The sequence below is a fragment of the Bactrocera neohumeralis genome, unplaced genomic scaffold (assembly GCF_024586455.1).
Source record: "Bactrocera neohumeralis isolate Rockhampton unplaced genomic scaffold, APGP_CSIRO_Bneo_wtdbg2-racon-allhic-juicebox.fasta_v2 cluster09, whole genome shotgun sequence".
In the NCBI taxonomy this organism is placed as follows: Eukaryota; Metazoa; Arthropoda; class Insecta; order Diptera; family Tephritidae; genus Bactrocera; species Bactrocera neohumeralis.
The window spans coordinates 23,739,562-23,751,733 of NW_026089622.1; the positions used below are offsets into that span (position 1 = coordinate 23,739,562).

Consider the following 12,172-nt stretch of genomic DNA (forward strand, 5'->3'; position numbering starts at 1 on the left):
TCTACCTTCCTGGTGCTTATGAGCAAAACTTCAGTTTTTTGCTCCGCCAGTTCCAGACTCATAGAAGAGAACCAATGCCGTAGACCATTTAAGCACTCATTGCATTTGTTTCTTAGGTCGGCTAATTGTTTGGCCACTGCTACCACCATGAGATCGTCCGCATACGCTATTAGTTTCACTTCTGTTGGTTGCTGTCTTTTTAGCCCTTGAGGTACTCCACTCGAGATAGAGTAACTCTTGGTACCTTCGTCTGTATCAAAAAGCAGCCTTCTGTTTTTAAAATAGCTTAATATAATGTTTATGAGGTATTCAGGGGCTTTGATTATGTGTGCCCATTTTGACGAGTTGAACGCATTCTTGACATCCAGGGTAATCAGCGCGCAGTACTTTTTTGTGCCACCTTTCCATCTTTTGCCACTTACTGCACATTTCGCAGTATTAACGACTTCTCGTAGTGCGTCAATCGTGGATCTCTTTTTTATAAAGCCGTATTGTCTCTCTGATAGTCCGCCGGCTTTCTGGATTGCTAACTCCAAGCGGTTTCTTATTATATTTTCGTACACTTTACCCATTGTGTCGAGCATACACAGTGGTCGGTACGATGAGGGTTCTTCAGGTGGTTTCTTTGGTTTTGGGAGCAGAACCAATCGCTGTACTTTCCACGCCTCGGGGAACATCTCTTCCTTTATGCACGCATTGTACATTTTAGCGAATAGTTGAGGCTTTGAGCTTATAGCTTCCTTCAGGGCCCTGTTGGGTATCCCATCCAACCCAGGCGGTTTTGGTGTTTTTGATTTTCTTAGCTATGGCCAATAGCTCATCTTCCGTGACTAACGGGGGTGAAACTGCAGCTTCGTTTCGTCGCTTAGCATAGGAAATCTGGTCGTGTCTCGGAAACAATGTTTCGACGACTTTTCCCATAAAAGAGGCATCTTTATGTTGCTGCTGCTTATTTTTAAATCTCGACATACAGATTTTGTAAGCAGTTCCCCATGGGTCAATGTTTGCTTCCTCACAGAGCTTCTCAAAACATGATTTTTGCTCCGGGTAATTGCAATTGAGTGACAAAGCTTTCTCAGCGTGGAAATTTCCTCATTCCACCAATACACACGCCGCTTATTGCGATGTGATATTCTACGCATTGTTGCATCACATGCTGCGACCAGTTCATTTCGCACTGTCGATACCAAGTGGGCGGCGTCGTCACCTGATACTTTTGATGCACTCCAGACTAGCTCAAACAAGTCTGGGTCGAACTCCTGTTGCTTCCAGCTTCGCTTTCGGAAAATGTTTCTGCTAAGAAGTTCGGGCTCTCGGGAGTACGAGATTTGTGCCATAATTGCCATATGATCGCTGTTTGTGTACATGTTTGACACCGCCCACTTAATGTGCCTACTAAGCGAAACATTTGCAAACATAATGTCAATAATAGATCCTTTATTCCCTTTTTGGTACGTATTTTGTGTTCCGGTGTTCACTATTGTTAGGGTGCACAGGGTGACTTATCTATATACATATGTATTATATAAAATATGTATATGGATATAGTACAACGAGTTTCAAACTTCTGGTTGCCTGGACATTTTAGCAATAAGTATATCGGTGAATATGTGAGATATCTCAGCAAAATTAAGTGAATATATGACATTCGATAGTTGATAAGGATGAACTCAGCCAATGAAATACAGCTGATATAACATTCTTATTATAGTTATTTATGTTGTTCTAATTGAACTTATATGAAATAAATCGGCTTTTCAGTTATTCGAATGAAATCGGGAGGAAATATTTACATTTGTACGATTCCTTGGCTCCGATATATCTAATATAGTAATTTTCGAATTGCCGGAAGAATTTATGTAATGTTGGCAACACCCTGCGTGAGGCTGGCAAGCAGCAACCAACTTCACATCTCAAGAAGTAGCGACAGTTGGCGAATACAGTTGCCGAATACAGTTGGCAAAATGCAGTTGGTAAACACAGTTGGTGAAGACAGTTAGCGAAGAAGTTGGCAAACGCAGCTGATCAATATTTTTCTATTCTTTAATTCATTCATTCATTTTCAATTAATTGTAACTTAATTATAAACAACATTTGTTAATAAACGTTATAATCACTTTTTACATGGGGGCTCAACCTAAAAACCGCTCAAACGTTCAGTCGTTCAAGCTCAACCTATGAACGGATAAGTTGTAAGAACGATGCCTGTATGCAGATCGAGCAAAAAGAAGAAGGAAGTAGCAGGAAAAAATCTATTTGAAGCTGAAAAAGTTGATCCAGAGTTGGTAAAAGTTGATACAGAGAACACATTTTCATTAAAGTTGATCGAAATGGAGAAAACAGAGGAAAAAGTCGAAAATCAGAACTCGAACGTGTGTGATAGTGGAATAAATTCAAGCGATCTGGTAGAGCTATTAAAAATGCTGAACTCAGGCAAAAACGTGTCAGTCGACCAATTCGAAAAAATTGTTCCAGAATACGATGGCGTGACAATTCCTATTGGAAAGTGGTTGGAAAACTTCAACGAGAATGCTGACGCATATGAGCTTACCGAAAAGCAGAAATATGTAAATGCGAGGAATAAAATGAGAGGAACGGCAAAACTGTTCCTAGAAACAGTGAGTGTTTCGAACTTCGATTCTTTGTGCGAAGCGCTCAAAGAGGAATTCGACATAAAGTTCAACAGTGCTGACATACATCAGAAGTTAATGCGAAGGCAAAAGAAAAACGACGAGAACTTTTACGAATATATTCTGCAAATGAGGAAGCTGGCAGCACTGGGGTCGATAGAAGACGAAGTAGTTATTCGATACATTGTGGACGGAATTAAGGTGCGTGAAGATCTGAAATATCCATTGTATAGTTCTAAGACATTTAAAGAACTAAAAGAGCGTTTCGGGATTATACAGCAAATGAGTTACAAGAGCAGCAGCAGCGCAGTACAAAAGCGAAACTACACGAAGCTTGCGCAAAATGTTAAAGACGATGAGGGCGAAAATCGCGCAGTAAGTAGACATTGTTTCAATTGTGGGTCATCTACACACATACGTGCAGAATGTAAGGCAGAAACAAAATGCTTTAAATGCAACGGCAATGGTCATATCGCAAAAAATTGTGAATATCAGAAGAGAACGGTGAACATGCTAACAAGTGATAAACGAAGTAAGCAAATGCGAATTAGCAACAAGTACATATCATGTTTGATAGACACAGGTGCAGATGTGTCACTTATGCAGCAATGTGTTTATGAAAAAAATTTTGGCAATCACAGCCTACAAAAAAGTTTTGCGAAATTGTATGGTTTGGGAAATGTTGCGATTGCGGCGAAAGGTGCGTTATCGTTAAAAGTTGAAGTTGATAATATAAAAACTGAGCATTCATTTCTTGTCGTAGCTGATCATAAAATAAACAACGAAGTTATTGTCGGATATGATTTCATTCAGCGTTTCCAATTAGAGTTTAATGCTAAGGGATATTTTTTCTCCGATAAGACAAATGTACAAGAAGAGGTCGAATTAAAATGCGTATACAATATTATAGAAAAGGTGCCAGAAATTGATGTTCCGCCTCAATATAGAAATGAAGTTAATAAATTAATTAATGAATACAATCCTGTAGTTAGTTCGATTGAACATCCTATTCAGCTGAAAATAATACCAAAAGACGATTTTATTAATTTCAATGAAAGTCCGACCCGATTATCTGCAGCAAAGCGTGACGTTGTCAAGAGTCAAGTGGACGAGTGGTTAAAACTTGGTATAGTTCATGAATCCAACGCAAACATAGCCAGTAAAGTTGTTCTTGCAAGGGAAAAAGATGGAAGTTATCGTGTTTGCATAGACTATCGTAAACTAAATGCTGCTGTGTTAAAAGATCGTTTCCCTGTTCCAATCATCGATGAAGTGTTAGAGAAGATGCAATCAGCGAAATTCTTTACGGTTATGGACCTCAAAAACGGGTTCTTTCACGTGCCGATTGAAGAAAGTAGTCAGAAATATACGGCATTTGTAACTAGAGAAGGTTTATTTGAATTTGCTAAGGCACCGTTTGGATTTTGTAACTCGCCAGCAGTGTTCATGCGGTACGTAAACTATATTTTTCGGCAGATGATAAACGACGGTATCATGGAGTTATATGTAGACGATATTGTTGTTTTCGGACAGACAGCGGACGAATGTTTGAAGAATGTAAAAATGGTTCTGCAGAAGGCGCAAAGTTTCGGTTTAGAAATAAAATGGTCCAAATGCATGTTTCTAAAAGATAAAATTAGTTTTTTGGGTCATGAAATTCATAATGGTAGTGTATGGCCTGGAAGAGATAAAATTAAAGCTGTTAAAAATTTTATTGTGCCTAAAAATATCAGAGGCGTTCAAGCTTTCTTAGGTTTGACGGGATATTTTAGGAAGTTTGTTCAAAATTATGCCATCATAGCTAGGCCATTAACACAGTTACTGAAGAAAGAAGCAGAATTTCAGATTGGTCCATCGCAGCAAAAAGCAATACTTGATTTGAAGTCAGCTCTTACGCAAGAGCTTGTTTTGAAAATTTTTAAGCAGAATGCTAAAACTCAACTTCATGTAGATGCGTCGAAGTATGGGTTTGGTGCGACATTAGTACAAGAGCACGAAGGAAAGTGGCATCCCGTATTTTATTGGAGTCGAAAGACCTCACCTCAAGAAGAAAGGTTACATAGTTACTTTCTCGAAGTGAAAGCTGCGTACTTGGCAACGAAGAGGTTGCGTCACTATTTAATGGGAATTCAATTTGACTTAGTAACCGATTGTTCGGCATTTAAGCAGACTGCCACGAAAAAAGATGTACCCCGAGAAGTGGTTCAGTGGCTTATGTATCTACAAGATTTCCACTTTAATATTGAACATCGATCAGGAGAGAGAATGAAGCACGTTGACAGCTTAAGTCGTTATCCGGTTATGGTTGTTACATCGCAGATACAAGTACAAATTCAGAAGGCGCAACAAAATGATGAGCATCTAAAAGCGATAACTGCAATTCTCGACGATAAACCATACGCAGATTACGCAATGAAAAACGGAGTGTTATATAAACAATGGAAGGGTCAAGAGCTATTGGTAGTACCGAGAAATATGGAGAAAGAAATTATACGAAACGTACACAATTTTGGTCATATGAACTCGCAGAAGACGATGCACGCGATCCAACAAGATTTTTTCATAGCACATTTAGAAAAGAAGGTGAAGCAGCACATATCAAACTGCGTTGAGTGCATAGTACACAATCGCAAAGCAGGAAGGCAGGAAGAATTTTTACATTGCATAGATAAGGGTGACTACCCACTGGCAACTATCCATGTCGATCATTTGGGTATCTTGGATTCTACGTCGAAGAACTATAAGTATATTTTCGCAATAGTTGATGGTTTTTCTAAATTCGTTTGGCTATTTCCAACCAAAACAACAGACACTCAAGAGGTAATAAAGCATTTGAGTACATAGGTCACCATTTTTGGAAACCCGCAACGTATTATCAGCGATAAAGGCGCAGCATTTTTGTCGAATTTATTTAAAGAATTTTGTAACGAAAATAAAATTGAGCATATAAAAATAACAACAGGTGTTCCTAGAGGCAATGGGCAAATCGAAAGAGTCAATAGAGTAATTCTTTCTATGTTGTCTAAGTTGTCGGCTAATGATCCAGCTAAGTGGTACCAGTATGCAGCTATGGTACAAAAAGCTATAAACGCGCACGTTCACTCCTCAACAAAATTTACACCCTACGAAATTATGTTTGGAGTAAAGATGAAAAGCGAATAATGTCTAGTGACATTATAAAACTACTCCAAGAAGAATTGTTGGAGGTATTCCAAGAAGATCGTCGTACAATGAGAGAAGAATGCAGAGCAAATATTCAGAAAGCTCAAGAAGCGTATAAAAGAAATTTTGACAAAAAACGAAAACGCAGTACAGAATACCAAAAAGACGATTTGGTCGCAATAAAAGTAACTCAGTTTTCAAATAAAAAGTTATCGAACAAATTTAATGGACCTTATAAAGTCATTGAAATCAAACGCAATGGGAGGTACTCTGTCGAAAAAGCAGCAGATTTTATGGGACCGAAGGTTACATCCACTAGTGTTGATAATATGAAGCTCTGGACACATTTCGAAGTTGATGAAGATTTGTCATCTGAGACAGATGACGAGCAGGATGACCGAATGTAATGTTGGCAACACCCTGCGTGAGGCTGGCAAGCAGCAACCAACTTCACATCTCAAGAAGTAGCGACAGTTGGCGAATACAGTTGCCGAACACAGTTGGCAAAATACAGTTGGTAAACACAGTTGGCGAAGACAGTTAGCGAAGAAGTTGGCAAACGGAGCTGATCAATATTTTTCTATTCTTTAATTCATTCATTCATTTTCAATTAATTGTAACTTAATTATAAACAACATTTGTTAATAAACGTTATAATCACTTTTTACATTTATACTTTTTATACCTTTCAATATGTTTAGATGTTTCCACCTCACTTTCCTCCACACAATTTTAGTAGTTGGTGCCCGGCAAGTCATTAGTTAACGAATGTATGTATGAATACTCATTGCCCTGTACGAGGCTGATCCGGCATCAGCTAGTGTCACATGTTTAAGATTGGAACATTAACATACATTTGAATCAAACGATTCCGTCTTCCACTTTAGCCCTAACTATCATTTCCATCGGCAGACAAAGAAAGAAAAGAAAACTGTTCCCACCGCAGCAAGGTAACACCATATCAGTCATTAGAAAAGGCCTCGATAGTCAAAGCGCAGAATCTATTGACATATAAACAAATTTTTTCGGAATTTTTTGATGACATCTGTCGGAGAAATGTCTGGGTGAATGAGATGTGTTTTTTCACTGGCGGACACGATTTCTTATGTTTGGATCATCTGAAACACAAAAATCCAATTTATTCTTAAAAATTAAGTGAATGGTTATCGTCCTTACTAGAATCATGAAAAAATGTTGATAATTAAAAAAGTAATTCACGTTTTTGTTTTTCATTTTTCCCCTTGTTTTTTTACATAAATTTTGTCATAACATTGTCAATAAATTATAAAAAATTTTGAATTTAGTAGGGACGATAGCCAGGCGTTCTGGGAACATTTGAAAAACAAAATAAGCAAATCGGTTGAGTCGTTCAACCGGAATCATGTCCGCCGGTTTAAAAAAGTGTGTTTTGAGAAAAACGCGTTTAAAGTTTGAGGTGTGCGAGCGCTCCGAACGTCGAGCGGTATTTTTATTTTTGAGATTTTTTCGAAACCTTCCAATGGTAAAGTGGGTTTCTACATTAATTCTAAGCTTATAGGGGAACAGAAAATGCAAAAAAAAAAATTTGAAAAAAGATTAATTGAAGGTTGTGAAGTCATCGAAAACTTGTCTCATGCGTGTCGTCCATTAATTTCTGTTAACAGTGCTTCAAAATCTTTGTGCTGACATCAGAGATATAGTACAACAGAATATCTTAATTTCTTTCATGGATCGACTCAATATATTTTGGTTAAAATTTTGCGTATAAAGAATATCAGTGCTCCAGACTTGTAGAAAAAGAGATACTTGACAACGTGGCTGAGGGCCGTACATTCGTCAAACCTATTATTACTAGTGACGAGACGTTTCTTTATGAATATGACGTCGAAACTGCCAAACAATCTAGCGAATCGTTTTGAAATTTTTAACAATATATAAATAACGAGGTTTTGTTTCAATTTGTAAGATTGTCCATATCATAATAAAAGTGGTTCTTCAAAATATGGTTTTCTTCTTCTTCTTAATTGGCGTAGACATCGCTTACGCGATTATAGCCGAGTTAACAACAGCGCGCCAGTCGTTTCTTCTTTTCGCTACGTGGCGTCAATTGGATATTCCAAGCGTAGCCAGGTCCCTCTCCACCTGGTCCTTCGAACGGAGTGGAGGTCTTCCTCTTCCTCTGCTTCCCCCGGCGGGTACTTCGTCGAACAATTTTAGAGCTGGAGTGTTTTCATTCATTCGGACAACATGACCTAGCCAGCGTAGCCGCTGTCTTTTAATTCGCATATATCTTGTACAGCTCATCATTCCATCGAATGCGATATTCGCCGTGGCCAACTCGCAAAGGACCATAAATCTTTCGCAGAACTGGTTTTAGTGCTTCATAAAAAAGGAAAATCCATAAAATGGGCCTTTATACTAATCAACCCTCCTCTCCTCTAGTTGAGAGCACAATCGTTGTATGGGATGTGAACGTAATTTTCCTGGAGTAAAATCAATTATATCTGCAATATAAGTATCTATTGTATAACTATATTTGTCAATACTACCAAATCGAAACTTTTAATGTTAATAAAACTTCTTTTGATATACGGAACGGGGTATATTAAATTTGCTAAGATGTTTGTAACACCCAGAAACACTATAAAATATATAATTTATGCTATATATAAACAGTATCACTCAGTTGAGCCAATTTAGCCATGCACGTCTGCCTGTATATATGCGAACTAGCCCCGGGTTTTGAAGATATCGACCTATAAGTGTTCAATTTGTCAAAACCTCCAAACTAACGCAGACCACAGTTTAGTCTCAGATTCGGAAACTTTTTACAAGATGTCTTCATGAAAATCGCCATGGTACCAAAGAAACGGTACAATCTCCGAAGATTTTTTTCAGATGGGATCACTATATTCATTCATACGGAACGAGCAAATCAATTTCTTGTATGGAATTATTTTATTCAAAAAGGATATTATAGCTTCGGTGTAATCAACGGTATAAGTTAACTCGAAACGCAAACCACCAAAATACCAAGTCAGCATTGTCTGCCTAATATCCGCTTCAGGCAATGCTGAACATTAACACCACCCCAATCCATGACCAACGGCCCGAGTTATGATCCAACGACAAGCAACAACAAACGATACGCACAAGCTACCGTAGCTATAGCTGTAGAGGTGAAAGACCAACAGCAAGCATATTTTCATCGATTTCGCGCTGTGATAAGGCATTCATGTCGTTCATAGTTTTTGGAGTTGCACCACATAAATAGCACGCCTGGGATGACGTGTAATTTGAAAGAGCGGTGCAGACTTTGCCGTCAATCATACATAGAATTAAATTGGCTTTAACCGTGAAACTATAACCGTGAAGCTCAAAGCTAGTTGGTTTCAAAACAGAAATTTGCTGCCGAATATGCTCCACTTCCGCTTTAATGACCTCACGCGTCTCTTTCGTGAAAATAAATTTGATCGGTCTACAATATCTTGTCGAAGACGCAGCTGGATTTTGCCAAAAAATATGTTTCCTTCCTTCAGATCCAGAGTTAAGTTGAAGAGGCACCATCGAAAGAGAAAACATGCTTTCGTCTGACATGTTGTCATCCGAAAATTTTTGCTTGTAACGGTTCTGTTCAGCTCCATCGCATCCCCATTTTATTATTATGCTTAATTCATCCTGAATGGCAGGGAACGACTTAAAAACCTCATATTGTGCATCTATTAATCTTTTCACCGTGTGGTCTATTAAGGATTGCAAATTGATTTCGGCATATGTTTCAGTAACAGTAACAAGGCTTGGGTAGCACAATAATTTTGATTGCTTAACGAGGTCATAGCATGGATACAATTTCGGACTGTATGGCATCGTATGCAATCGTATTCCACGGTATTGCTCAGTTGATAAATTTTCGTCTACGATCATGGCCAGTGCTTGATCTGGTGTAAGACTTTTCTTTTCAGTAATGCTTACCCTTCCTCTTTTTATAGCTGTACCTCTCGAAGGGGATGAAGACGACAACTCTTTAACAATGTTTGCTGAGTCTCTTTTTCCACAGGATCTCAGATGCATAGCGGTAGCCATAGTTAATTGTTCCGAAGCTACATTTGATATTAACTCTTTGCATTTCCGTTTTTGTGTACTCGAAGCACTTTCAGCAAACTCTTTTTCTCGCCTTCCGCGTTGAGGTATTTGTTTTGAAGATGATGGTGCATGATCAAGAGCAAAATCAACAGCAGAAATTTTTGAACTTAGCCAAATAGCATTGTCATGCATAAATCTTGCTTTCTCTCGGTGAGATTTGCTCCATCGCGATTGAAATTGGAAGCAAAGCTTTTTTATACAATCTTTAATTTTGGTATCGTCAACATCTGGTCCAAAAATTGATATAACGTGCTTTTCGACCGCTTTTGTTTTTTCGCTTTTCACCTTGCTCAACCAAATCCAAAATAGCTCCTCTCGCGATATTTCACTCATACTAAAAAAAGGCAAAAAATGGGCAGGATTTTATTTTTTAAATTTGTTTTGGGCACATTAACAAAGATTCTGCTGGCATTCCCATCACGGAACTCCGTGGGACTTGGAAGTTCTAGTCTATCAAATATTTGAAAACTTTAAAATTTGTCTTACCTTTCAGGTGGTTATAAAACAATTTTTTCAAAACACTTGAGTGCAAAAATAAATATTGTATAAAACAAAAATTTAAAGTTTAAGTAATAACCTTCAATACAAAAAAATTTTAGGCCAAAAAAACCACTCACAACTTCGACCTGATCACTCAAACTTTTGTGATTAATGCAAGCTTGCAAAACAATTGTAGCATGCTATGCAAATGCACGTGTTTGATAGCCGTTATCACGCCAATAACATTTTTTTATTCTCTTTTGTGTTTGTTTTCGTAACAATTGGGGTCTGTTCTCACGTAGAAAAAAATATGAGCGAGTTACGAAAACATTTTTTTTTTGAATTTCGAGATGCTAGATTGACTAAATCTCACACTGTGCACTTGCACAAATATAACGCAAACAAGCGACGACTTACACTACACGCAAGTCGACGTATCGTGGGATTCGCTGACACTGCATCTGACAAAACATAGCAACGACAGCGACGACAGCAGCGACGACGGCAGCGGCAGTGAGGACGGCTTAGGCTTAGACTTAAGAGTAAGAATGTTTTAGAGTTTAGTTCTTATCGAGCCTGAATAAAGCGCACTAGTGCCTAAAAATAATTGGCGCCCAACCGGGTAAAGAAGATACGAAGAATTCTCCAGAAAGTAAAAATCACCAAGGTATTTTGCGGTGGAGTGTCTTTAATGACTTCAAAGGACCCAAGGCCTCACAGAGAATCGCTACAATCTTTAAAAACGTATCCTACAAGGACTCCAAGGATCCGAGGATTCATCAGAAAGCAGTTTATAATAAAAAACATGTTTCGAGTATTGTAAGTAGAGTGCTCATTAAAATAAAAACGTAATTTCTTTTGAATTAAAACTAAGTTTTCAAAATAGACGGAAAAGAATTTATTTTAGAAAATAAGGAGCTAATCATAAAATTTTGTGAAACAAATTTTCCAGAGTTTAATAAAAAAGAAACAGTGTAATTTTTTCTCAAAAACACTCTGTTTAGAAACAGAATTTGTGAAGAAAATTGTAATAAATAACTGAAATTATCTAGCCATGTCAACAAAAGAGTGTGATTGATTGATTCGACTATAGGAACGGTTACAAGTCTATTCAATTTTAATTTCTACAGGTGACCAGTAAAATGGATTCAAATCAGGTAACCGCAGTGGTTCAAGCAGCCGTCTCAAGCGCTCTTGAACAACAAAGACAGACTTTCGAAGTTAAGCTCCAACGATTAACGGAGCAAATGACTACACTGACCACTGGTCAAACGCCAAAAATATACCGACCGGTAAAAATATTACCGAACGTAAGGTGTGACGAACCCCTTGATCTGGTAAAATCATTACCAGAATTTGACGGGCAAATCAGTACATATGTGTCCTGGCGACAAGCTGCCCATACATCTTACGAAGTTTTCAGAAGTTACGAGGGAAGTTCTAGACACTACCAAGCAGTTGGTATAATTAGAAATAAAATAAAAGCTTCTGCTGATGCCATTTTGGCATCCTTCAACACTGTTTTAAATTTCGACGCAATAATCGCGAGACTAGACTTTACGTACGCAGACAAACGACCGATATATTTAATCGAACAACAATTATCCACCTTACGACAGGGTAACCTATCTGTGCTTCGATATTTCGACGAGGTGGAGAAAATATTAACTCTCCTCACGAATAAAACCATAATGACCCATGAGGGTCGAGTATCAGAATCAATTTGCGAAAAATATAGAGCGGACGCTTTAAGAGTTTTTATATCAGGCCTTAAAAGA

At 38.0% G+C, this 12,172-nt stretch overlaps 1 protein-coding gene and 1 long non-coding RNA gene across 6 annotated transcripts in view; one reads left to right on the top strand and one right to left on the bottom strand.

Annotated features, from left to right (window-relative positions):
• Positions 1-12,172, bottom strand: part of LOC126764341 (uncharacterized) — a 473,995-nt gene that overhangs the window by 188,879 nt on the left and 272,944 nt on the right. The gene's annotated exons all lie outside the window — the stretch shown is intronic.
• LOC126764081 (synaptosomal-associated protein 25) overlaps positions 1-12,172 on the top strand; it is a 532,618-nt gene that overhangs the window by 86,264 nt on the left and 434,182 nt on the right. The window contains exon 1 of one of the 5 annotated variants that reach the window (XM_050481864.1): positions 2,187-2,831. The exons of the other annotated variants lie outside the window; for them this stretch is intronic. Coding sequence (XP_050337821.1) covers positions 2,202-2,831 — 630 coding nt within the window. The 5' untranslated portion in view covers positions 2,187-2,201. Of the gene's footprint in view, positions 1-2,186; positions 2,832-12,172 lie in introns of those variants that run through there. 5 annotated transcript variants of the gene reach the window in all.